The sequence below is a fragment of the Synchiropus splendidus genome, chromosome 10, assembly GCF_027744825.2.
Source record: "Synchiropus splendidus isolate RoL2022-P1 chromosome 10, RoL_Sspl_1.0, whole genome shotgun sequence".
Classification (NCBI taxonomy): domain Eukaryota; kingdom Metazoa; phylum Chordata; class Actinopteri; order Syngnathiformes; family Callionymidae; genus Synchiropus; species Synchiropus splendidus.
In genome coordinates, this window is record NC_071343.1 from 4875850 (window position 1) to 4902173 (window position 26324).

The 26324-nt window shown below is 46.5% G+C and overlaps 1 protein-coding gene across 17 annotated transcripts in view; it reads left to right on the forward strand.

Annotated features, from left to right (window-relative positions):
• The window catches only part of mycbp2 (MYC binding protein 2), a 45253-nt gene that overhangs the window by 15842 nt on the left and 3087 nt on the right, over positions 1-26324 (forward strand). Inside the window, exons 17-82 of one of the 17 annotated variants that reach the window (XM_053876367.1) lie at positions 228-338; positions 603-707; positions 1656-1775; positions 2651-2732; positions 2808-2925; positions 3001-3359; positions 3434-3606; positions 3756-3881; positions 4024-4151; positions 4867-4958; positions 5027-5161; positions 5247-5330; positions 5406-5502; positions 5578-5770; positions 5868-6142; positions 6250-6471; positions 6589-6780; positions 7487-7693; positions 7793-7930; positions 8008-8186; positions 8251-8393; positions 8470-8570; positions 8698-8916; positions 8985-9207; positions 9292-9410; positions 9500-9587; positions 9667-9716; positions 9780-9952; positions 10028-10172; positions 10237-10443; positions 10536-10591; positions 10662-10777; positions 11216-11313; positions 11867-11983; positions 12106-12246; positions 13175-13252; positions 14279-14503; positions 15216-15348; positions 15425-15541; positions 16594-16809; positions 17440-17538; positions 17890-19527; positions 19705-19874; positions 19943-20190; positions 20263-20430; positions 20505-20662; positions 20752-20951; positions 21041-21190; positions 21273-21433; positions 21509-21665; positions 21746-21970; positions 22037-22102; positions 22172-22411; positions 22965-23054; positions 23131-23211; positions 23350-23616; positions 24119-24402; positions 24475-24571; positions 24649-24768; positions 24834-24935; positions 25042-25170; positions 25241-25373; positions 25445-25548; positions 25630-25818; positions 25894-26001; positions 26084-26293. In XM_053876367.1, the coding sequence (XP_053732342.1) occupies positions 228-338; positions 603-707; positions 1656-1775; positions 2651-2732; positions 2808-2925; positions 3001-3359; positions 3434-3606; positions 3756-3881; positions 4024-4151; positions 4867-4958; positions 5027-5161; positions 5247-5330; positions 5406-5502; positions 5578-5770; positions 5868-6142; positions 6250-6471; positions 6589-6780; positions 7487-7693; positions 7793-7930; positions 8008-8186; positions 8251-8393; positions 8470-8570; positions 8698-8916; positions 8985-9207; positions 9292-9410; positions 9500-9587; positions 9667-9716; positions 9780-9952; positions 10028-10172; positions 10237-10443; positions 10536-10591; positions 10662-10777; positions 11216-11313; positions 11867-11983; positions 12106-12246; positions 13175-13252; positions 14279-14503; positions 15216-15348; positions 15425-15541; positions 16594-16809; positions 17440-17538; positions 17890-19527; positions 19705-19874; positions 19943-20190; positions 20263-20430; positions 20505-20662; positions 20752-20951; positions 21041-21190; positions 21273-21433; positions 21509-21665; positions 21746-21970; positions 22037-22102; positions 22172-22411; positions 22965-23054; positions 23131-23211; positions 23350-23616; positions 24119-24402; positions 24475-24571; positions 24649-24768; positions 24834-24935; positions 25042-25170; positions 25241-25373; positions 25445-25548; positions 25630-25818; positions 25894-26001; positions 26084-26293 (11495 nt within the window). Of the gene's footprint in view, positions 1-227; positions 339-602; positions 708-1655; positions 1776-2650; positions 2733-2807; positions 2926-3000; positions 3360-3433; positions 3607-3755; positions 3882-4023; positions 4152-4866; positions 4959-5026; positions 5162-5246; positions 5331-5405; positions 5503-5577; positions 5771-5867; positions 6143-6249; positions 6472-6588; positions 6781-7486; positions 7694-7792; positions 7931-8007; positions 8187-8250; positions 8394-8469; positions 8571-8697; positions 8917-8984; positions 9208-9291; positions 9411-9499; positions 9588-9666; positions 9717-9779; positions 9953-10027; positions 10173-10236; positions 10444-10535; positions 10592-10661; positions 10778-11215; positions 11314-11866; positions 11984-12105; positions 12253-13174; positions 13253-14278; positions 14504-15215; positions 15349-15424; positions 15542-16593; positions 16810-17439; positions 17539-17889; positions 19528-19704; positions 19875-19942; positions 20191-20262; positions 20431-20504; positions 20663-20751; positions 20952-21040; positions 21191-21272; positions 21434-21508; positions 21666-21745; positions 21971-22036; positions 22103-22171; positions 22412-22964; positions 23055-23130; positions 23212-23349; positions 23617-24118; positions 24403-24474; positions 24572-24648; positions 24769-24833; positions 24936-25041; positions 25171-25240; positions 25374-25444; positions 25549-25629; positions 25819-25893; positions 26002-26083; positions 26294-26324 lie in introns of all 17 variants that reach the window. The other 16 variants (XM_053876374.1, XM_053876377.1, XM_053876368.1 and 13 more) reach the window with 16 other exon arrangements.

The following is a 26324-nucleotide window of genomic DNA, read 5'->3' on the forward strand; positions in this document are numbered from 1 at the left end:
AGCGTATTTAAATGTGCCAGCTGCTCAGTGTCGCTTGTCTGTGGTATCTCATGCGCCTGCTATGGCTCATCCTTTATTTTGTTCTTGTGTTGTTGCTTTTTCACATCACCCCGCCACGATTCATTGATGTGTGTCCTGTTTTGTTCTGTTCTGCTCTGTCCTTCCTTCCATCTCTCCTTGCATCCTGTCTGGCCTGCCTGTACCTGCGGCCTTTTTTGTGTTATCAGCTGTACCTGTCCCTCCCCCCCCAGGAGTCAACATCGAGGAGCACATTCAAATCCGCCAGGAGGAGAAGCGGCAGAGGATCAACCGCCGCCACAGACTGGAGGAGGGGCGAGGTACGAATATTGATTGTGAGGCTGCAAAATTGTGAGTGAAGCTTAGGCAGCGACTGATGGCCAGTGTGTTAACAATATATCTAAACCCGTCATTTGAAGATTTGTTTGAGGTGCTGTGTGGGTGTTGTGACCCCTCCCCGACCCCTTGCTTTTGGTGTCTATAATTTTCAGCGTGAATTGTTGTGGTGACAAGTTGTATTATCCTGTGTTTGATTTCCATTTGTGAGCATTGTGCATGCATGTCAAAGTTTCTTTCTCCCTCAGGCCCCCTTGTTTTTCCTGGCCCCATTTTTATGAACCAGCGTGAGCAGGCCCTAGCCAGAATAAGACCCCTTCAGGCACTAAGGCATAAACGGGACAAGCATAAAGGTACTACGGTCTTCACTAACTCAACGGGTGCAGAGACACCCCTTTGACTCACTTCCGAATCTGGCTGTCCCGCCCACCTCCTCTTTTACTTTCTGAAGGCAGGACTCATCTGCTCTCTCCAGGACCGACACCCATGACAACATTTTTTAAACTTATTTTTTTAAAAGCATTTTTTCTTTTTGTTCATGGGCCTGAAGTCCAATAAACGTGACTGAACTAGCAGCAACAGTTGACACAGCGAGCACTGACGTCCAGATGTTGACTAAAAACAACCTGGTGTTAATACACATACAAAGCTACACAATTTATAGTCACCAAGCTATAAGGATGTGATTGTGAAAGTCATCAATTGAAGGATGGATGTAGCATAATCTTTTATTTTCCACCATTGCATGTTATTACACTGTCGCTGAGCAGCATGTGTAAAAACGCTCCCCTGCCTGTGTAGAGTGACCAATCCAACGGCTTGCTCGTTGGATGTGTCTGTTTCTATGGTCGTCATGACTCTGTGTTAGTCATACAATTCACCTGTTGAGGCGTTCCACTTCCCTTCTGTTTGCAACTGTATGTTTTTTTCTGAATTTTTATTTGTGTTTCAGATGTCACTTGATTAACACACTGTTTTCCAGATGTGTCGGTAACTTCCACTGCTCTCTTGACTGATGACTGAAGCATTTGCCCATGAGCCTGTGTGTTAAACGCGGCTACAGTTCATGGCAAAGAAAAGTTCACTCATCGTATGTTTAGGAATGCACGTGTCTCTTCTTTTTTCGCGACTCTCTCTTTACACAGGTTTCATCTTCCTTTTTAACAAAGTTATGTGAATTGCAATTTGTCCACAGATGCATTTATTCCTTTGTGTTGTTTGCCGGGACTGTGCAGAGATGGTGGCAGCCGAAGGATTCGTGGGTTTCACTTGACGCGTGCATGCTGGCTCTTGTGTTGCAGATGGGAGCAGCGAACGTGGAGAGAAGGACGCAAGCAAAATCACCACCTACCCACCTGGATCGGTGAGGTTTGACTGCGAGCTGAGAGCCGTTCAGGTCAGCTGCGGCTTTCACCATTCAGGTGAGCTCCAGTACACTTGGTGACAGACCATCAAATGCTTTCACGTTTCCCTAAAACTGCCTCAGGCCACAAAGCAAGCAGTTTTCATTATTTAATTTTCAAATTCCAGTCACAGTTTTAGAGAAGGTGTCCATTTCAATTTTAGAGTTCATGTTTAAGTATGACGTTTTCAGTCAGCTTTTAAATCAGTTCGGAGACTGCTCTTTTCATAGCCACTAATGATATGTGTTTAGCTGCAGATGAATCACAAGTGATTTTAATTATGTCTGAACAGAGTGTGGCAGTTATCATATATCCTCTTGTGTTGGCGTCAGGGACATCGCGCTGAGGTGGTTTTCATGCTAGCTTTCAAATAAAATCCCATTGGGAGCTCCAAGCTCTTCCTCTTCTGCAGAGGTTTCCTGTCCGTTTTAGGTCCGATTGTATTTCCTATTTATTTGCTTCGACACGCAGATATACCCCTCACTAAAAGGCTTAGCTGTTTGTAACTAGGCCTTGTTTCCAATTCAGTGTTATTACTTCTGGCTTGCAAATTTTAATTTGTTTTTCTTAAAGCATCTCTGCTCTTCAATGATTATTTTTGCTTGCTTTGCTATTCTTTTTATTCCCTTACAAGAAAAAGCTCTCTTTCTTTGCTGTCATTCAGCAGATTCTTAAAGCCAAAACTGCTTTCAGTGGATCAGCATGTAGCACCAGGGCGCCTGGCTTTCCTCTCTAGTTAGCTCACTGAGATATGAACCCTTGACTCTACTGTAATGTCATAGTCGTAATGTCAGCCGCTTTCTCCTTTTGTTTACAACACATTTGTGTCTGTAAAATAGAGTTTTAAAACTCCATTTTACTGTCTAAAAATACACTGGTGTCTTTCATGCTAGTGGTGCTGATGGAGAATGGAGACGTCTACACGTTCGGCTACGGTCAACATGGTCAGCTAGGACATGGCGACGTCAACTCAAGGTACTGATGAGGTTGATGAAGCAGTTTGAAATCTTAAAACGATGAGACATTTAAGTTTGCTTTTTTCTGTGAAAGGGGGTCTCCGACTCTGGTCCAGGCGCTCCCATGTCCCAGTATTCACGTGACCGCGGGCAGCAACCACACAGTTGTTCTTCTCATGGACGGGCAGGTTTTCACTTTCGGAAGTTTTTCGGTATGGCTTTTGTTTTTTTTAATTCAAGTGTGGAGAAAGTTTACAGGTCCTGAAAGTGCTGCCATTGTTATTCAGAAAGGGCAACTCGGTCGACCTATTCTGGATATGCCGTACTGGAATGCCAAGCCATCTCCGATGCCGAATATTGGTGCCAAATATGGACGGAAAGCCACCTGGATCGGTGCCAGCGGAGACCAGACGTTCCTGCGGATCGATGAGGCTCTCATCAACTCCCATGTCCTTGCCACTTCTGAGATCTTTGCCAGCAAACACATAATTGGCCTGGTGCCCTCGTCTTTGTCCGAGCCTCCTCCGTTCAAGTGCTTGCTCATCAACAAAATGGACGGAAGCTGTCGCACCTTCAACGATTCGGAGCAGGAGGACCTGCAGGGATTCGGCCTCTGTCTGGATCCTGTCTATGATGTCATTTGGAGGTCAGAACTTTTTATTCCACACGTTTTTGGTTTCTTTTGTTCTGCAGTATTTGCAATCCTTTTTTGTGATCCAGGTTTCTGCCAGCCTCAAGAGAGATGTGGTGTTACAACGCTGTGATCGCAGATGCGAGGATGCCCTCGGCCACAGATCTCCAGGCTCGCTGTAGCATTCTCAGTCCGGAGCTCGCCTTGCCCGCGGGATCTCACGCCACCACGACACGATCTCATGGAGCTCTCCACATCCTGGGTAATGACCTGTACTAGCTACTCGCCTAAGTGTTCATAATGCAATAGCACACATCCAGGGTCACATTTAAGGCAGTGTTGGAGGGCTATTCCAAATAGCTTTTTTTAAATGAAAATGATTTTCTGTTAACCTGGACTTCACCTCTATAGGTTGCCTGGACACGTTAGCAGCCATGCAGGAATTGAAAATGGGCGTAGCTAGTGCAGAAGAAGAGACTCAGGCTGTGATGAAAGTCTACTCCAAAGAAGACTACAGTGTGGTCAATCGCTTTGAGAGTGAGTCGCCTTTCTTAATAGGTGATGGTGTTAAGCAATGAAAACTGAAGGATACTGATGTCTTTGAGTTAATGATACACCAAGTCATTGTGGATTACAAGTTCTCAGGACCCTGCATGACCTAATAAATCTCATGCTGTAGGTCACGGTGGAGGATGGGGATACTCCGCTCACTCTGTCGAGGCCATTCGCTTCTGTGCTGACGCAGACATTCTGCTGGGTGGATTGGGCTTGTTCGGCGGACGAGGAGAGTACACTGCGAAAATCAAGGTGCCATTTTCATTTTTTATACAAGAAACTCACCACAATGACATTAGAAGTTTAGGAAAGTCTTATTCAGAGCTGTCTGTCAGGATGGGACCACTCTGGCTTTACATCAAATATAGATCCAATGTTATTTTAAGTTATGTTTTTCCCAATATAAATATGACCTGAGTCAGGTGACACACACATGCTCACCTCTCCTACTGACTCATATTCTGTAAATAAATACTTAGCTATTTGGCTATAATTGTGCTGTGAGTCAGAAGTTGCCACCCAAAATACATGCTAGTCAAATGTTTGTCTGTGGAGGGCTCTTGTCCTCTGACACCACGGACAGCGGCTAGACAGAGCAGTGAAAATTTGACCAACATAATGTATAAACATAAAAGCATTCTGTCTTGATTTTGGAGTCGGAATGTAGTGGTGCAGTGGCTATTAACTGCAGATGGAGGTGCAGAATTTAGTCAGGGTTGTCATTTTTAAATTCTTCAATATAACGTCTAACAAATGTTTTCAACGTTTTCATTCATATATTTGAAACGTGTTCTTTTTGTTCTCTTATCTTGTTGTAATCAGTTTTGAACAGTTAAAATAAATGTCTTATGTCTCTATATATACCACAGTGGTGAAAGGATTAAATTTAAAGTGTGATATAAATATGAATATAAATTTTCCTGCCCAACTTTAAACCAATTCAGAGTTTTGTTTTGTTCTCTCGCAGCTATTTGAGCTTGGACCAGATGGAGGCGACCATGAGACAGACGGGGATCTTCTGGCTGAGACTGATGTTCTGGCTTATGATTGCGCTGCGAGGTACTGTTATAGGTGTCAATGTAGCTTGTTTGTCTGAGAGCAACTGTACTGATCTGTCTGCCTCACAGGGAGAAGTATGCCATGATGTTTGACGAACCGGTGCTGCTTCAGTTGGGCTGGTGGTACGTGGCCTGGGCCCGAGTCTCTGGTCCCAGCAGTGACTGTGGCTCTCATGGGCAGGCTACCATCACCACCGATGATGGGTACAACTTTTTCTAGTTTCAAGTTGTCTACCAAAGGCCCCCCTTTATTTACATCCCCTGTAAAATGTGTTTGTTTCTTTTCTAGTGTGGTGTTCCAGTTCAAAAGCTCCAAGAAGTCCAATAACGGTACTGACGTGAATGCGGGTCAAATACCTCAGCTGCTTTACAGGCAAGACAAAATTCATTAAGAACAGATTCATTTTTTCAACTTGAAAAGTTCTTCATGTTTTCGATTTTACGATAGGCTTCCTTCGAATGATGGAAATGCATCGAAAGGGAAACAGCAGACCAGTGAGCCGGTTCACATCCTCAAACGCTCGTTTGCACGAACAGTCTCTGTGGTGAGTTTAGATCTGCTCTTTTTTTTCTGGCTCATTACGTTGGTATGTCCTAACTTTTCTTTTTTTTCTACTCAGGAGTGCTTTGAGTCCCTGCTGAGCATCCTGCATTGGAGCTGGACCACCTTGGTCCTGGGAGTGGAGGAGCTTCGGGGGCTAAAGGGCTTCCAGTACACGGCCACCCTCCTGGATCTGGAGCGCCTGCGCTTCGTTGGAACATGCTGCCTTCGCCTGCTCAGAGTCTACATCTGTGAGATCTTCCCCATCGCTGGTAGGAACATATTGATTGACATTTTTGCAGTTAGAGAAACTTCTAAGTTGCTAATGTGCTGTATGAGCTCACTGTTGGGTCTAATTTTCATTACCAGCCAGCACCAAGGCTGTGGTGGAGGAGTCCAGCAAGCTCGCCGAGTGCGTGGGAAAGACACGCAGCCTGCTGAAAAAGATCTTGTCAGAAGGAATGGACAACTGCCTGACCAAGCTGGACAACGACCCCCAAGGCTACTTGTCGCAGCCTCTAACGCTGCTTGAAGCTGTCCTGCAGGAGTGCCACAACACCTTCACTGCTTGCTTCCACTCCTTCTATCCCACACCCGCTCTGCAGTGGGCCTGTCTGTGTGACCTGCTCAACTGCCTTGATCAGGTATGAGTGACACGTCCTTTTGTTTGGTCTATTTTGGTGGCAAAATGCTTCTAAATGCTATTACTATTGTTTCACCACTAACACCGGCTAACTCTATCTCTTTACAGGACATAGCTGAGGCAAACTTTCGAACATCCAGCAGCCGCCTGCTGGCAGCAGTGATGTCAGCTCTCTGCAACACTTCAGTCAAGCTGACTTCCATTCTGCCCATTGCTTATGATGGCGAAGTGCTGCTGCGTTCGCTGGTCAAACAAGTCAGCACAGAGAATGATTCTGCCTTGGCCCACCGCTTTCCCCTGCTGGTTGCCCACATGGAAAAGCTAAGCCACGTGAGTCATCAATTATTCACGAGTACTTCAGAATGTTGCTCTTGAGGCTTTCCCAGAGCGGTTTGTGATGATTCTATGCAGTGTTGACATGAACACAATGGTTCTCTGAAATCTTAGACTGAGGAGAACCTGATGGGAATGACCAGCTTCCGAGAGGTTTTGGAGAAGATGCTGGTGATCGTGGTGCTGCCAGTCAGGAAGAGTTTGAGAAAAGAGGTGGAGCTCTTCTCCCCCCACCTGGTTTCCAACACCTGTGGTCTCTTGGCCTCCATCGTGTCCGAGCTCACCGCCTCCGCCCTTGGCTCCGAGGTAACTTTTCTTCAACACCCATGTACTTTAGGCATGTGCTGCAGCTGCTACTGTTTCTGGTAGACAGTCAACCCTCTTTCACACTCTCCGCTCGACTTTCAAACGTCTGTGATCACAAGTCTTTTTATAGGAATGCTATTTCTGTTCTAGTGGAGGTAGCAGGTGAGGAGTCTGTCCGCGAGGCGAGATGTCTTTCCTCAGTCTTTTCTGTCTGATAACTATTCTGTTTGCAAAGGATGCAACCGTATGGAACAAGGAAGTTCAACAAAGTTTTCACTGGCATTTTCTGTCAGAAACTGAAAAGGAAATTCTGTTTTAATACATTTTCATAATCTCTTATCTTATTGCTGGTATAAAAGCACAGCAGAATTGATGAAAGCCTTAATTGCTTGTAAAAAATAATGCATTACTTGATAGACTGCACAGTAAAAGCTGTGTTCTAATTTTTCTTTTATTTGGAGCACAGAGCGTTGTCTGTTCTGTTTCTGAAGACAGACAAATAGCTCTCCTTTGGTTTGCTCACAGTGACTTATTATGTTTATGTGACATAATGGCACCTAAAATACCTGCACCTATGTCTTATGACTACTAGTACACATGAAATGGACTGGTTTGACTCATTTAAACCATTTAACATTTAACCGTTTATATTCAGGTATTGACTTTGGTATTGTATTGGACATCTCCTCTGTTTCGTTCATCTCAGGTTGATGGACTCAATTCACTTCACTCTGTGAAAGCGTCTCCCAACCGTTTCACCAAAACGAGCCAGGGCAGAAGTTGGAACACGGGCAACGGTTCTCCCGATGCCATCTGCCTGACGGTGGACAAGCCTGGAGTCGTGCTGGTCGGTGTCTGTGTGTATGGAGGAGGTGGCATCCATGAGTATGAGCTGGAGGTGCTCGCTGATGATGTAAGCAAGAGCAAACTCCTCTTGTCTTTCTCCAAATTGCCAAATGAGTTGAACAGGTTTTCAAAACCTTTTTTTTTTTTTTTTTTTTCATAAATACAGGCTCAGACTGAACACCCCGGAGACTCGGGGCATTCTCACAGGTGGACATCTCTGGAGCTGGTGAAGGGAACCTACAGCACCGATGATTCTCCCAGTGATATAGCTGAGATCCGCCTTGACAAGGCTGTGCCGCTCAAGGTACATATTAAAGTTAAAGTTAGTGACATGTTTAAATGTATGTCTTTTTAAATGCCACTTGTTTTGCTTATTTACAGGAAGGAGTGAAGTACGCCGTCAGACTGCGGAACTACGGCAGTCGCACCGCTAACGGAGATGGCGGGATGACGACGGTCCAGTGCTCTGATGGAGTGTCCTTCACCTTCAGCACCTGCAGCTTGAGCAGCAATGGTACCAACCAGACGAGGGGGCAGATCCCACAGATTCTTTACTACAGGTAGGTGACAAACTCATCACCTGCGAGTGAAGTGGAGGCTAAATTTCCCGTCATGTTGTTGCAGAAGTGAATATGATGGTGACCTGCAGTCGCAACTCCTCAGCAAGGCCAATGAAGAAGACAAGAACTGCAGTCGGGCTCTCTCCGTGGTCAGCGCTGTGGTCAGAGCCGCTAAGGATCTTCTACACAGAGCATTCGCTGTTGATGGTAAAACCCGACAGATTGAACTGCTTCATTTGATCCAGACTCTTTGGGTGACACTGTGTTCTCCTCCTTTGTTTAGTGGACGATATCCCAGAGCTGTTGAGCTCCTCCAGTCTCTTCTCCATGCTGCTTCCTCTCATCCTGGCCTACATCGGCCCTGTCGCTGCTTCTGTTCCTAAGGTAGGAACATTTATATATACAGTCCTGATAGTAGTGTGAAAAAAATTGTCTCTTGATTCAACATCAGTCTACATGATACTAAAGCTTTAATGTTCAATGTCCTTAAACCAATCCGTATCTCTTCCAGGCTGCTGTTGAAGTCTTCGGTCTGGTTCAAGAGCTGCTTCCTGCCGTCTCCGCCCTCAACCAGAAATACGCGCCCCCCACCTTCAACCCAAACCAGTCAACCGACAGCACCACTGGAAACCAGCTGGAGCAGGGTCTGTCAGCCTGTACCACCTCCAATCACTATTCTGTCATCGAGAGTGATCATCCGTACAAGCAGGCCGGGGTCACGCAATACAGGGTATGTGAACAACGCAGCAGTCAAATTTGCTTCTCTGCTGGCTGACCTCCTGACCTCCTTCACCACAGGTATCATTCCCAGACTGTGTCCGCTGGACCACGATAGAGTTTGATCCACAGTGCGGCACTGCACAACCGGAGGACGTTCTCCGGCTGCTCATTCCGAGTCGTGTCCTCCATCTGTCCTGCTTGGGTGGGAAGCCTCTGATCCACGACACCATCAATACCTGGACGGAACTCAAGAAGTTCTCTGGCTCCAACGGCTGGCCCACTACTGTTCTTGTGCTGCCAGGTAAGTCACAGTTTTGACCGGTACCAGACAGAGAACATCAGAATTGTTGGCATGGTTTGACCTGAGTGCCTCTTTTTCTTTCAGGAAACGAAGTTCTCTTTTCTCTGGAAACGGCGTCGGATTATGTGAAGGATGAGAAGGCCTGCTTCTATGGCTTCAAGTGTGTCGCTGTGGGATATGAATTCAACCCAGGACCAGATGAGGTATGTCTAATTATTCTGAATTGAACAGGTTTCTGGACATAGTGTTTCCTATTTTGGATTTTTTTTTACATTACTCCTGTGTATCTCAGGGAATCATCCAGCTAGAGAAAGAGCTGGCCTACTTGGGAAGTGTTTGTGCTGCTGCTCTGATGAAAAAGGACCTGGCCCTCCCAATAGGTAAAAATACACCAAGAGATTTAGTGTCTTTCTTTGTGCTGATTGAAATTGGTTTGAAATATATAACATGCTTTTGAAGGCAATGAACTGGAGGAAGATCTTGAGATTCTTGAGGAAGCGTCTCTCCAGGTAAACCTTTGTTATTTGTAATGTGGACGATCCCCTTTACTCACTTCTGGATTCTTGTTCCAGGTGTGTAAAGCCCATGCAGGAATCCTGGGAAAAGGTCTGGCCTTGTCTCATCCGCCAATCATCCTGGAGGCCCTGGAGGGGAACCTCCCCCTCCACATTCAAACCAATGAGCACTCTTTTCTGGAAGACTTTATCACCTGTGTGCAAAATTCCAGCGGCGGGCGTCTGGCCAGGTCAGTCTTAAAATGTGCGACTGCTCATCTCTTGTGGTGTCGTCATACTAACTCCTTCCAATCTAATATCTTCAGGTGGCTCCAGCCTGACTCCTACGCAGACCCTCAGAAAACATCTCTGATTCTCAACAAAGATGATATTCGCTGTGGCTGGCCGGCCACCGTTGTCGTGCAGACAAAAGATCAATATGGAGACGTGGTGCACGTTCCTAACATGAAGGTCAGAGTGACTCAGACAAGTGTTTAAAATTCTAGCGAGTCTGAAGCAATTGATTTCACCTCAGGTGGAAGTGAAAGCTGTACCCGTGTCCCAGAAGAAGTCTTTGCAGCCCGATAGCATGAAGAAGCTACAAAGGCTACCTGGAAGTGCTTCGCCTTCATTTTCTGGTCCAGACTTAACCTTTGGGGGTCTCCCTGTGCCCAAGCTGGAGGCCACGTACGAGCCTGTGATTGTGAAAGAGGCTCGATATATCGCCATTACTATGATGAAGGTGAGGGTGCTCAGAAGGCCACTTGAAATACTGGACTCCATCGCTCCCCTCGGTTCACCGCATTACCTTGGCGTTTCTACTTCTGTTATCAGGTCTACGAAAGCTATTCTTTCGAGGAGCTCCGGTTTGCTTCCCCGACTCCAAAGAGGTGAGAGGGATTATTGAGAGTCCAGCTTACTGTGTGCTACTGTCTGCTGAACTCTTTGTGTTTCAATCAGACCCAGTGAGAACATGCTGATCCGTGCCAACACTGATGGAACCTACAGTGCCAACTGGACTCCAGGAGCAGTGGGACTCTATACCATCCATGTCACCATTGATGGAATTGAAATTGGTATGTCAATATTTGTAATGTGTTTTTGTGGCAGGAGGGACGCTTTTGTGAAGACAAACAATTTAGGGAACTTCAGATTTGTTTGGCTGCTTTTCTTTTATTTAAAATTTTAATTACATAAAAAATCTGCATTGGATCAAAGCCTGACTAGTGTTTTCCAGAGTTTGTCTGCCCTCCAACTAGCTCACAAGAAACACATCATCCTCAGTGGTCACAGATGCGGTGCTAGAAGAAACAGCTTGGCTGTCAACAAATCAATAATACCCCTGTGGTTGTTGTTTCCAAGCTTTGATGGCGACACGGTCAAGGATAAATATCACATGAATGCAGGGATAATGAACACATTACACGATTTAAATATTAGCTGTGGTACTTACTGCAAGCTGAACAACTCAAATGGACAGATGACGGGAAGTCTTTCAAATGCGCTTCTTTCAGATGCTGGTTTGGAGGTGGAAGTCAAAGACCCTCCGAAAGGCATGATCCCACCTGGTACACAAATGGTCAAGCCTAAGGTCGAACCACAGCCCAGCAAGGTCAGCGTTTCCTGTTACGATGCAACCTTGTTGATTGCTGCTGAATATGATGTTTTTATATGAAGCAATACTTTTTGTTAATCCACCAATACTCTCATCTATGTCACGAGTGCAAAGCAAACATACCTCTAATTCCACACGCCTCTTGACTGAGTGATGCTGACAATGTGATTGACAATTTACTAGCTGTTAAATTTTGTCAAGCTCAAATGGTTTGCAGATCAGCTTCGGATGACTGAGTGCACTATAAAAAAAAAAGAAAATGCTTGCTTGGGCTTTTACTCATTCTAATGAGGTAATAAATCTGAGCGTTCTTCCTGCTGCAGCGAGTCAAAGTATCGCTTCATCACTCATAAAACCTACCTTCAGTGATGCTGGATTCAGAATTGCGGGTGTGCTTTGGTAATCAGAAGCTATTAGTGATAACTGGAATATGAAGCGCTTTGTCATGTATTGGTGTTATTTTCAGTAACTGCAGTGTGGACACCAAATTCAGTGTTGCTGTTTTTGCTCTACTACAGCTGAGCTTCATGCTCTGTTTTCTCCCTCACAGGTTCGCAAATTTGTATCCAAAGATAGTGCAGGTCTACGTGTCCGTAGTCATCCGTCGCTGCAGAGCGAGCAGATCGGCGTCGTGCACCTCAATGGCACGATCACGTTTATTGACGAGGTATCAGATTTCTGTTGTTAATCGTTGAATACTTGTGAAATAGTCACCTAATTTGATCTGGTGAGCTAGTTGGCTGTGTCTATGTAGCAGTAAGTAATTTTAATGGCTTGTTCCGGCCACAGATCCACAATGACGACGGCGTATGGCTGCGGCTCAATGATGAAACGGTGAAGAAGTATGTCCCTAGCATGAACGGCTACACTGAAGCCTGGTGCTTGTCCTTCAACCAGCACCTCGGCCGGAGCCTGCTGGTCCCAGCTGACGTAAGTGTAAGGCCTGCTCAGCTTCATTTGGGAAGTGTGTCCAAGAATCATCAATAACAACAGTGTCAATCCGAATTCACTTCCCAAATCTACCTAGCGCATATGTTTCGGTCTTAACATGTAGACAATTTATTTCTGCATGCCGTAACAGCATATGTTTTTAATGCAGCTGCAGGTTCAAGCCTGCACGTTTACGTTTATCCCACTAACTAACTGGTGATTTACAGGAAGAGTTTGTGAACAAGTCACTGAGCATGCTCATGATGCGTCTGCAGTATAGTCTGCTTATTAATAATTGATGTGATGTTGGTGGCGTTGAGTGCTCTTTTATGTTATGTTATTTCCTTTTTTTTCTTGGATGAATGCAATCTTAACGCTGAAAACGTTGTAGAATTTCTTAGCACTGACCGCGTGGGCCAAACATGGTATTCAAATGTGATTTTTAAATGTATGAATTGTCCTAAAGACCCTCTGTAGTTCAATCAAGCAGTTGAGAATTGACTGAAAAGCTTATATTTCTGTTTTGCTCATGATCCATTAAGTCACACTGAGAGCATGTGAGCAGCACATGGGTCTCAGATTTTGCTCCATGTCACAAAAGCCACATGTTTTTGGCGTCACAGTCTCATCGAAGGTATTGGAAACCTAAATTAAAGGTGGTTTTCTGTCATGAAGCAATTGCCAGACTATGGAGCGGGTGCGCCCTCAGGTCTGAAACAGCATGACACACTGCATCATCCCAGTGGGGAATTTTTTTGGAAGTCTCTTTTCAACTGGTTCTTAATTTTGAAACTCAGGGCGAGCGATCCCGTCATCGGGAGGGCACCTCTTCCAAAAAAATACAAAGCGCCCCCCCCCCGCCTCATCATCTCCAGTCCTTTCTGAGGTCGCCTGCTGTTTCTTGACTGTCTCACGATTTGTCGCTCAGAATGTCTTTAACGCTAGCCAAGGAGTCAGGGATATCGGCTTTTTGTCGTGGACCCCTTTAACTATTTTCCCATCACAGGTGAGTCATATGAAGGAGGGATTCACATTTAAGATTATTAGTCATGTGTTTTATTTAATTGTGTCTTTGTAGTTTTTTTTTTTCATAGAATCAGACATGAGAAGTAAACAGTTGCATGGTTGTCTGCATCATATCCAAGCACCCTTAAGACTTTGGACTTCAAATGGATTCAAGCAGTTCAAGCAGCAGTGCATGATGCTGGTCTGTTGCATGAGGCCTTGTTTTGTGTAACCCTCACAGTGACAATCGATTAGCCACTCTTTAGAATGCCTTTGATATAATTTGTCCCACATAAATAACAAATATGTGATGTGGTAGGACAAGTTATTGGTGCTTCTTCATTTCACAATATGTCAGCAGATCTATGTAGATAAATATATTTTTAATCTCTGATTTTGAGAGTTGAGAGTTTGAGATGATACTGTTATTTAAAAAAATGTTGTCAACTGTTAGATTATTGCTATTATTGGCTTTCGAAAATGTGCCAAATTTTGAAACTAAGGACTTCATTGTTCGTACATAGACAGATTTATTTCTGAACATTTGGATTGAATGTTTTAAATTTTGCCTTGACATGGGTGTGACGTTGTAGATGATGTGTAGATTATCCCAGTAGTGTCCCTAAATGTGGGTAATATGTCTAAGTTAATGAAGTATCAAGGTGCTGAAAAGGCAGAGAAGTAATATCCTAGCATGAGGAAGTAAGGGCTGAGGAGGTAAAAAAGTGAAATATGTTTTGTTCAGGTCACAGGGCAATGGGGGTCCAGGTTACGTTGCGATGGTAGAAGCTCACAATCATCACTCAATGATCTTACAATGTGATGGAATTTTGCGATTCCTAATGTGGCTGTTAGCTCATTAATACTTTAGAGATGTGGAGTAACTTATCCACTCTGCAGACCGCACAAAATAAATTCATTCTTCACTCTGGCATGTAAGGACTTTCACTCTTCATGTCCTGTCACCATTATTATGATGGGAGTTATCAGCACAGTCTGTTCTAATCCACCCTCTTACCTCTTGCAGGAGGTCAGGGGCCAATCGGAAGAGAGCACAAAGGAGGTGAGCAGCTGCCCTTCCCACGAGGCCCCCAAGCGGGTGCAGAGCAGGGCAGGGCAGGGCGGCGGTCCGGGGCTTTATAAGGTAGTGAAGACTGGCCCCTCTGGTCACAACATCAGAAGCTGCCCAAACCTTAGGGGTATCCCCATTGGAATGTTAGTACTTGGCAACATGGTCAAGGCTATAGGCGAGGTACGCACTCACTGAATTGGTCTGTTTCAATCTTGCTGTATGCAGTCTGTTATGCTCAGAAATTGGCCATGAAATATAATGGTCTACTCTACTTCTCTTCTTCTGAACTGATTGTAAATGAAATGTAAATGTCTGTGCAAAAGGGAATACAGCAGATACTTCTGGGTGTGGGTGTGTGATCCTTTTAACCTTGCATTTTCAATCACTAATTCAAGTCCGTCTGTGGATCTGAAGCAGGTTCTTAACTGTGACTTTTCAGCGCCTTGACTCTCTCTCTCTGCTCTTAAAAATCATGAATGAGTTGGTGACTATTTCACTTGCGGATGAGTGGAGTCACTTCTCCTGGCTTCTGTGGTGTGTCATGCTGTTGAAGATACTGAAATGTCCCGTCTGGATCTGGGAGCTGCTCATACTAATCCCTCTATCTGTCTGTTTTTTTTTCTTCCAAAGTAATATTATTTCAGGGAGTTGAGAAAAAACCTCATGCATTTATCTTTCATTAAAACCACCTGTTTGTAGAGTAAGTTTTATTAAGCTTTGCCTCAGTCTTGTCGGCCAGTGTTTGATCGAATCATGTAATCTGGAACTGTGGATGTCTGCATGTTTCTGATCCTCTGTGTCCTAATTCAGAGTTTGAAAAGGTGCACCGAAGTTTTGTGTGCCATGAGGTGGAAGGTGTGAGTTGGAATCAAGCCAGTTGTGTGTGTGACAGGTGGTCAACTCTGAGGGAACCTGGGTGCAGCTGGATAAGAACAGTGTGGTGGAGTTTTGTGAGAGTGATGAGGGAGAAGCCTGGTCTTTGGCCCGAGACCGTGGAGCGAACCAGTACCTTCGCCATGATGAAGGTTTGCTATCTGGGATTCCTTTCTCATGTCTGATAAGCTAATATCATACGCCCTCATGTCTAATATTGTTTGGTAGAACAAGCTCTCACTGACCAGACGCCTCCACCGAGCCCTTTCTCCGTTCAGGCCTTCAACAAGGCCACAACATCTAACGGAGCCCAGGGGTTCGACTATGGCATCTCCAACAACAAAGGTACTTCTGATGTTTCCAGGCACAAATCACTTGAGTGATATTTTGTTTTTCATCGCTCAAATCTTCTCATCCTCACAATGATCTGCTTCTCTCTGACGTGTGCTTCCTGCTGATGCTACATTCACACTGCGGCAGTTTCAATTGGAAAATAAGAATTTCACTCGCATTGCCACCACGTTGTTTAAATATGACCTTGAATCCTAGTCTTTTGAGGATAAAAATTACTCATTACACATTTTCTATCGCAACTTGAGAAGTGGGGGTCAGTCGCTCTAAACTAGTGACTACTCAGGTAACGTTTTAAATCTCTGTGAGCCACCGTTTCACATCATATCAGACTCCTCTTTCGCTACAGCTTAGGGTCTATCCCTCAACCAGATTTGAGTTAAGAACACAGCTTGTTGTACATAAGTGAATCAGCTACCTATGTTGCAATGGTAGCTGAGCGATTTACAAATTTGAGCTACGTCAGATCTTTTAGAAGCTTTCCCTGGGAAGTGTTCCACTTAAAAGTGTCAGTCTCTGCATCAGGGCCTGACTGGGGAGCCAAGAGGAAAGCGCCATGATCGCTGACTTTGAGTGGAAGCGCCATGTTAAGAAAAATATTTTAGTAAATAAAGATGGTTCAAATGGTACAGTCCCTGTATTCTGATGAAACTGCTGCCGTGTGGATGTAGCCAAGAAAACTGACACACATCTATTTTTCCTTCTAATGTGTGTTTGCTGTGCTGACATGGACAATTCTTTGTCTATGCATTTGGGGAAATCAATGTGGTTTCCTGTCTGCCAATATACACCGCTCAATGACATCACTGGTGCTAACAGTTCTTCAGAAGGCTGCAACTAGTATGAGAAACTGTAGCACCCCTATTGCTAAACTAGCCATCCTGGTGTTTGAATCAAGACACAGCCTCTTCTTTGAGTGAGGGAAACGGTTACCCCTCACTTTATTGATCGTAGTCCTCCTCTGCCATTTAACAAGTGAGCAGCCTTCATTCCTCAAACCACATTGTAAGCTCCAGTTGTCCCCTCCTCTGTCTCCATCTTCACAGGTGACCGGTTGAGTGCCATACTGAATTCCATTCAGTCTGGGCCCTTCCTCTCCGCAACACCTTCCTCCTCCTCCTCTTCCTCCGTTTTTGAGCAAGCCGCCCAACCTCCCTCCTCCTCCTCCTCCTCCTCCTCGTCCTCGTCCTCCCTTGTCCACAGCCCGTTTGTGTTTGGACAATCCCCCTCCCAACTGTCTCAGCCTCAACCACAACTTCTGAGTAAGTGTGTCCAGCGGTCCAGCCACTCTTGTGTGCTCCGATCTATCACTCTCAGATCTGGATCTCAGATTTGTTCTTCTATGCCATGATGTGTTTGAGCTCATACATCTCCTGCACAGATGAAATACCCTTCAGTACTTATTACTTACACAGTATGTTTATACACTATGAAGATGTCTTTGTTTAAGAGCCAAGTTTCCATCTTAGGAAAGTTACCACAAAATAATATAGTTACACTAAAATGACAGTAATTGTAAGCGGTAAGTGTTTATAATCTTACTGAGGCCTGAGGAACTGTATTTTGTGTGCTGAGTGTATGAGCGAGGGCTGCTTTTGTTTACGCTTGTTTCATTGTGTTTCGCTTGGCCATATCACATCTGCATTCCTTCAACATCTATCTGACAGTTACACCAGATGAAATAGCCTAGGTTCACTTTTTCGCAGAATATTTTATCTTCTTCTCTGATTTCTTTTCTTTTCTTTTGGTTGCTCCTCATGTCCATCATTGACTTTTCTCTGCTGTGTGTCTTTCAACCCGACATCGCCCTCCTGTGCTCTCTCTCTCCGTGCGCGATGGCCTCTTTGCATCTCATTCCTACTTTGTACACCTGCCGCTGTTCTCCGCTGTAGACGGTTCGTCCCGCAGCCTTGCTTCTCGTGAGCACAAAAGCAGTGTGTCCGTGGCTGAGCATGGCACCGCTCTCACAGCTCTCGCTCTAAGGCGAAAGGGTGGGTAATCACAGCACGCACTCCTCCCTCAGAGTACAGCGAGGGCGGGTGGAAACACCAGAGCTCTATGGTGCAACAAACAAGCTATGTGTTAACCTGTCAGCAGCATTTTAAAAACATGTCTTCAGTTCTGACTCAGAAGCTAACCAGGCTTGCAAGCGATACAAGCGAGTTTTCATTTGTCAAGTCTATAGTATATAATCATTCATTCATATCATGACTGTATTCATTACGAACTGACCTCACTTTTTGATGCCGACATCTTTTCACTTTACATTTCTGTTCTGTTTTTTTCCCAGCAAGTTAGTACAGTATGTTATTTTATGGATTAATTTATATTTTACTTTTTAGGTGAGAGAGGGAACCTGATGCAGAGTGCGAGGCCCATTTCTCCTGCCTCCAAACACCGTCAGGAGAACCGCTCGCCAAAGCAGGAGAATCGAGGAAGCCGTGTGTCTGAGCAGGGCAGAATCAAGACAGGCGAGGGCGCAATCTCCGCCAATGAGGCGCTGATTCTGCGTTCAGACACTGCAAAACTGAGGTCCGACTCTCACAGCCGCTCTCACTCCCCCAATCACAACACTCTTCAAGCGCTAAAGGCTGATGGTAGAACCACAGGGCACCGCTCTGAGTCCCCAAACCCTGGCTCTCGCTCCTCCTCGCCCAAGCAGAAAGGCGTCTCCTCTTCTGGAAGATCCAGCCCCTGCAGCACAGCGTCACAGATCTCCACTTCATCTCACCACGATAAGAACCTGACACCAAAAGTCAGTCCATCCTCGAAAGCCCGCCTGGAGCCCCCGAGGGAGAGGTCCAAGTCTGACTCTTACACCCTGGACCCTGACACGCTCAGAAAGAAGAAGATTCCTCTCACAGAGCCGCTCAGAGGAAGGTCCACCTCCCCCAAACCAAAATTGTCTCCAAAGGATCCAAACAAAGGGGTTATCAGTAACGCTGAGAATCGTGTTCCTTCTCCACATGTGACCCAAGAGAACCTTCACAGTGAGGTAGTAGAAGTTTGTACCCCTGGAGCTCTCTTCGCCAATGAAGAGGTCAATGATGAGAACATCGAGGTCAACAATGCAGATGAAGGCTCGTGTAAAGTGCATTTCAGTATTGGCAAAGCCCCGGTTAAGGAGGAAACGGAGAGCCGATCCTCTCCAAAGGTCAGCCGGAAAACCTCCAGTCGACACACACGACCAAAGAAAGATAAGTCAGGACCTTTGTTTAAGGGTGAGAGTACTCAAAGACTTACAGAGCCTGTCAAACAGGCCATGTCTCCGTCTGTAGCTGAGTGTGCACGAGCGGTTTTTGCTGCATTCTTGTGGCATGAAGGGATCGTTCATGACGCAATGGCTTGCTCCTCCTTCCTCAAGTTCAACCCAGACTTAACCAAAGAGCACGCACCGATCCGGAACTCCCTCGGGGGACAAGGTGCAGAGGAGAAGGAGAGCAAGCTGAAGAACCGCCACTCCTTGGAGATCTCCTCCGCGCTCAACATGTTCAACATCGCACCACACGGGCCAGACATCTCCAAAATGGGCAGCATCAACAAGAACAAGGTGCTGTCGATGCTCAAAGAACCTCCGCTGCCCGAGAAGTGCGAGGACGGAAAAGGAGAGTCCGTCTCCTACGAGATGACTTCTCACCCGTCCATGAGAGCCAAGTCAGTTTTGCCTTTGACCTTACAGCATCTCGTCGCTTTTTGGGAGGACATTTCCTTAGCGACCATCAAAGCGGCTACCCAGAACATGATCTTCCCCAGCCCGGGATCCAGTGCCATATTGAAAAAGAAGGAGCACGAGAAGGACAATAAAAAGACAAAGAAGGAGAAGAAGAAACGAGAAAAAGCCGAGGTGAGGCCCAGAGGAAATCTCTTTGGTGAGATGGCACAGCTGGCCATGGGAGGACCAGAGAAGGACACCATCTGTGAGCTGTGTGGCGAGTCACATCCGTATCCAGTCACCTACCACATGAGGCAAGCTCACCCAGGTACGGAAACTGCCAGTGAAGCTTTCAGGAAATGTTACTAGTAAATGAGATGATTGTATTTTAGTGGTTCTGAATAACCATCTGACTAACCTACATTTCCTCTCATTTTCTTTCTGTTTTCCTTGATACATCAAACCATACACATTAAATGTGGGGCAATTTTTTATCTTCTGCCAGGATGTGGGCGCTATGCCGGGGGTCAAGGCTATAACAGTATAGGACACTTCTGCGGAGGATGGGCAGGAAACTGTGGAGATGGTGGCATCGGTGGAAGCACCTGGTACCTGGTGTGTGACCGCTGCAGAGAAAAGTATCTCCGTGAGAAACAGACGGCGGCGAGAGAAAAGGTATCATGATTTTTATAAGAGTCTGTTTCAGTCAAGTCAGTTCGTCAACACACGTCTTCGTGCTCTAGGTGAAACAATCGAGGAAGAAGCCTCTCCAGGTGAAGACGCCGCGAGCTCTGCCAACAATGGAAGCCCACCAGGTCATCCGGGCGAACGCTCTGTTCCTGCTGTCACTCAGCAGTGCCGCAGAGCCAAGCATGCTGTGCCACCATCCTCCCAGGCCTCTGCACTCCCATCTGCTCCCCAGCCTGAAGGAAGGGGTGTCGGCTGAAATCCCCAATAAGATGAGCTGCCTCTACCTGCAGACTCTGGCGAGGTGAGCATCGGATTGAACTTTCTTTCATTGGTTTATTCACTCGTCTGATCATGTTTTTTTGGTACTTTTCAGACAACACACGGAGAACTTTGGGAGCTATCCAGACGATAACCTCTTCCAAGACGAGATGAGGTATCTACGCTCCACGTCAGTCCCTGCTCCGTATATCTCTGTCACGCCGGACGCTTGCCCCAGTGTGTTTGAGGAGCCGGAGAGCAACATGAAGTCGATGCCACCGAGGTAAAATATCTCCCACCGAAAATGCTAGTTGTCCTTTTAACTGTGGATTTATCATCTGATCTGATCTCTTGTAGCCTGGAGACAAGCCCCATCACGGACAACGACACCACAAAGCGAACTGTGTTTCAGCGGTCGTACTCAGTCGTTGCCTCGGAGTACGACAAGCAACACTCACCTTCACCTGCCCGGGTCAAAGCTGTGCCCAGACGGAGAGTCCACAGTGGCGATGCTGGTATTGACTTTAAAACAGCAGTGCAACTTCATGAAAAACAAGACGCAAGTGTTGCATTCAAAACTGTCTCATGTATTACTTGCCCACAGAAGTCGGCTCATCATTGCTGCGACATCCCTCACCGGAGCTGTCCAGGTTGATATCGGCCCACGGCTCACTCAGCAAGGGTGAAAGGAACTTCCAGTGGCCCGTTCTGGCTTTTGTCATACAGCATCATGATCTGGAAGGCCTGGAAGTGGCAATGAGGCACGCACTCAGGAAGTCCGCCTGCAGGGTCTTTGCCATGGAGGTAGGTTGACTTGGTCGCTGATCTTGCAATGAGTTTGTGTGTGTTTTATGGTGGCTGATGGCTTGACTTTAACACTCTGTGTCTCTTAGGCTTTCAACTGGCTACTGTGCAACGTGATCCAGACCACCTCCCTCCACGACATCCTCTGGCATTTTGTCGCCTCTCTGACGCCGTCGCCTTTTGAACCCGAGGAGGAAGAGGACGATGAGAATAAGGGAAACAAAGAAATCATAGAACAAGTAAAGATTAGACAGAACTGTCACTTCCAGTCATGCATTTTCTATACACGTCACATGACTTGAATGGTGAATTATTTTCCAGGAACGGGACCTCGGGGTTTGTGAACATCCGTTGTCAGACATCGTCATTGCTGGAGAGGCGGCTCACCCGCTGCCCCACACCTTCCATCGCCTCCTGCAGACCATCTCTGACCTGATGATGTCACTTCCTAGTGGCAGCTCACTCCAACAGATGGCTCTCAGGTGCTGATTTGGCCGACATCAGTGCCTGTATTGGTTGTTTTCCTCCTGCTTCATGGCTGCTGCTTCATCTTAAAGGTGCTGGAGTCTGAAGTTCAAGCAGTCAGACCACCAGTTCCTCCACCAGAGCAACGTATTCCATCACATCAACAACATCCTGTCCAAGTCGGACGACGGAGACAGTGAGGAGAGTTTCAATATCAGCGTTCAGTCGGGTTACGAAGCAATAAGCCAGGTACTAGAACAGTGAGCGTGTACTAGCTGATGGTTGCAGTGTCTTATATGACAACTGTATGTGTATTGTGGCTTCTACAGGACCTTTGTTTGGTGACATGCCTGAAGGACTTGACCAGTGTTGTGGACATCAAAACGTCCAGTCGCCCCGCCATGATCGGCAGTCTGACTGATGGCTCCACTGAGACTTTTTGGGAGTCTGGAGACGAGGACAAGAACAAGACCAAAAGCATCACCATCAGCTGTGTGAAAGGAATCAACGCTACCAACGTGTCTGTTCATGTGGACAACTCGAGGGACATCGGGGTATGGAAGCTGCGACATGAAAGGGTACTGATGTGGATGAATTTAACATGTTTGTTGTCCATTTAGAACAAAGTGACATCAGTGACGTTCCTCTGTGGGAAAGCAATCGAAGATCTCTGCAGGATCAAACAGGTAAGAGATGACTGACTGATGTTGTGGTGACTTTGTTCTTAAATGTTCTGTACGTGATCTTCCTCAAAGGTTGACCTCGATTCACGGCACATGGGCTGGGTGACAAGTGAGCTTCCTGGTGGGGACCATCATGTGATCAAAGTAGAACTCAAGGGCCCCGAAAACACGCTGCGAGTGCGGCAGGTGAAAGTTCTGGGGTGGAAAGAGGGCGACAGCATCAAGATACCAGGGCAGATCTCCGCCAGCATGGCTCAGCAGAAGAACTGCGAGGCGGAAACTCTCCGTGTCTTCCGACTCATTACCTCGCAGGTTGGTCAGACATGAGTATTTTTGTTGCTATTTTTTTTATATCCATCCCAGTGATTTTGCATTGGATTAGCACAGTTATATCCAGAGAAACTCTTACTCATTCACGAGGGTAGGAGCTTTGTAGGACCTTCGACTGTAACCAGATCTTGTGACTTCATAGAGCAGGGAGCACCAGGTGCACCAGCCAAGACAGTATTTCTTCTGACAGTATTACACTGTCAGAAGAATGTCAAACGCATGCTAAAATTTAGAAGTAATGATTAAATCAACAACAACACATTGAAATGTGTATTTAGTCTACAACAGTCGAGAACTAACAGGCTTTGACAGGAAGTGGATCACTCTCCCTTTTAGTTATTGGATGCTAATGTTAAGGTATCGCTGGTTTTCTGCCTGTGACACCGTCCACATTTTCCTTTCAGGCCTTAATTTTTGACACATGTGCTGTTGATGTTTAACATGAAGTTACCCTCTCCATCTGAACACTTGTGGTGACTAACACACCTTTGCTTCACCCGTGCAGGTTCTAACTGATGACTCATTTGTCTCCTAGGTTTTTGGAAAGCTCATCAGTGGTGATGCAGAGCCCACCCCGGAGCAAGAGGAGAAAAACCTGCTTTCATCTCCCGAGGGAGAGGATAAGGTCTGCATCTGAGTGTTAATACCTTAATGATGTTTTTTTCCCTCAATATTTAAGCTCTGTTGGTTTGTGCACACAGGTTCCCTCTGATGCTGATCTCAAGGAGCACATGGTGGGAATCATATTCAGCAGGAGCAAACTTACCAACCTGCAGAAACAGGTGAGATATTACAAAGTCCAAGATTACATGAAAATATTTAAAAACTGTGACACGAAAAATCATGCAATGTTTCCAAAGTACTAGGCGGCAAAGAAGCGTCATGCCTGGTCTGAACAGTTATCTCTTGTCTGCTGGCAGGTTTGCGCGCACATCGTCCAGGCAATTCGCATGGAGGCAACAAGAGTGAAGGAAGAGTGGGAGCACGCCATCTCCAGCAAAGAGAACGCCAACTCTCAGCCCAGCGACGATGATGCCTCGTCTGACGCTTACTGCTTTGAGCTGCTGTCGATGGTCCTGGCTCTGAGCGGTTCGAACGTCGGTCGGCAGTACCTGGCGCAACAGCTGACCCTGATGCAGGACCTATTTTCTCTTCTACACACGGCGTCACCCAGAGTCCAGAGACAGGTGAGAGGTCACATGAGGAAGAGTTTGCTCATCCTGACATATGACTGAACTAGTGAAGTGAAGATGAGGTGTCATGAAACAGTGTCCTGATTTCCAGAGGGCACCAGATGGCACTGTCTGGTGTCTGATGGCACTGGACTTGAAGAACTTATTCAATGAAACCTCACATCATTTATAAACCAAGAGCGCCATCTAGTGGCCTCTGAAAATTAGGACACTGTTTCATGACACCTCATCTACTCAACACCACTCAGGCAACGTCAGAGCGGAACAAAATATAAGAACCTATGAGAGGAGGTGTTCATGCATGGATCCTTGAGGAACGTCACATCTCTTACCATCATACATATTTTTTTTTGCCAAAAAGTGATCATCAATATATCATCAATATACGACTGTTGCATCGACGGTTTTGACTGACCTGTCTTGACGTTATATGTAAAGAGAGTTGGTGAGACACAGTGAGAAACATCACGTGTCCTCTTGTGTTTCCTCTCATCAGGTGACATCGTTGCTCAGACGCGTCCTCCCGGAGGTGACCCCAGTTCGACTTGCCAGCATCATTGGGGTCAAGTCTCTGCCTCCCGCGGACATCAGCGACATCATCCACTCCACAGAGAAGGGCGACTGGAACAAGCTGGGCATCCTCGACATGTTCCTGGGCTGCATCGCGAAAGCGCTGACTGTGCAGCTGAAGGCCAAAGGCACCACCATCTCCGGCACCACAGGCATGGCAGCCGGCAAAGGAGTCACCACAGTGACGCTGCCCATGATCTTCAACTCCAGGTGAGATGTCTTGTGAGATGAATCCATCGTAAACAACAAGAATGCCACCTTGAACCTTTTGTTGTTCTGCAGCTACATCCGCAGAGGAGAGAGTCACTGGTGGATGAAAGGCTCCACCCCTCCTCAAATTGCAGAGATCATCATAAAGCTGGTGAAAGATATGGCTGCTGTAAGTGTCCTCAGTATAATTTTCCAGGCGCAGCTTCGTCTTGTCCTACCATTAAAACGGCTTTGCTTGTTCTTCAGGGCCACCTCTCGGACGCCTGGTCCAGAGTCACCAAGAATGCCATCGCTGAGACCATCATTGCTCTGACCAAAATGGAGGAAGAACATCGGTCTCCTGTGCGCTGCATCGCCACAACAAGGGTACGCAAGTTCACACCTTTTTAATGCAGAATTTCAGTCTAGATTTGACTTTTCTTTGCTGTTAGCTTTGGTTGGCTTTAGCGTCCCTGTGTGTGCTGGACCAAGACCATGTGGACCGCTTGTCCTCAGGCCGCTGGATGGGCAAAGATGGTCAGCAGAAGCAGATGGTGAGACTTATTGGTGTTCGCTCAGTTTCAGTTTGAGCCACCAGACCCGCGTCTTTGTCTCTGGTTAGACTATCGTAGCTGTGTCTCATTTCCATTTTCCCGCCAGCCCATGTGTGACAACCATGACGACGGGGAGACAGCAGCCATCATCCTCTGCAACATGTGTGGAAACCTCTGCACCGACTGCGACCGCTTCCTCCACCTTCACCGACGGACGCGTTCCCACCAGAGACAGGTTTGTGTTTGGAACTCCAACTTGTCATTGCATTGGGCCTTTATGAACATTGTGAATGTGGGGGTTCTAGGTCTTTAAAGAGGAGGAGGAGGCCATCAAGGTGGATCTCCATGAAGGCTGCGGGAGGACGAAGCTCTTTTGGCTCATGGCACTGGCCGACTCTAAAACCATGAAGGCCATGGTGGAGTTCAGAGAGCACACAGGTACAAACACATTGTGTTTATATAAAATAGTTGAACATTATAATGACATTTTTTCTCTTTCTTCTTCCCAGGTAAACCAGCGTCCAGCAGCTCAGACGCCTGCAGGTTCTGTGGCACAAGGAACGGAACTGAACTCTCGGCAGTGGGCAGTGTTTGTTCTGACCCGGACTGTCAGGTAAACTGCTCTGAAATTGAATTCCTGAAGCTTCACAGACAACGCAGTCATCTTAAACACCAACTTCTGATTGACCTTCAGGAATACGCGAAACTGGCGTGTAGCAAGACCCATCCGTGTGGTCATCCATGTGGTGGCGTGAAGAACGAGGAGACGTGCCTGCCGTGTCTCCACGGCTGCGACAAGAACACCGGCTGTCTGAAACAAGACGCAGATGACATGTGCATGATCTGCTTCACAGAGGCTCTGTCGGCTGCTCCTGCTGTGCAGGTGAGTGGAGTCCGCGCTGGAGGTCTGCTGCTGGTCTTTTTCTCTCAGGTATAATTCAATGTGTCTACTCAACAGCTCGACTGCACTCACGTGTTCCATCTCCAATGTACGAGACGGGTTCTGGAAAACCGCTGGCTCGGGCCCAGGATCACTTTTGGCTTCATGTCGTGTCCGATTTGCAAGGTAAGGGTTGCAGAGCCGTGTGATGTCAGCTCCACTCACTATTGACCTCTTTTAAAACCTGCTTCCTCTTTCACTCTCTTAGAACAAAATCAATCACTCAGTGATCAAGGACCTGCTGGACCCCATTAAGGAGCTCTACGACGACGTCAGGAGGAAGGCCCTGATGCGGCTGGAGTACGAGGGACTACACAAGAGCGAGGCAATAACCACGCCGGGAGCTCGATTCTACAACGACCCCGCTGGCTTTGCTATGAACAGATATGCATACTACGTTTGCTACAAGTGCAAGAAGGTACGGCAAAATACTTTCTTTTGTCAGTCTC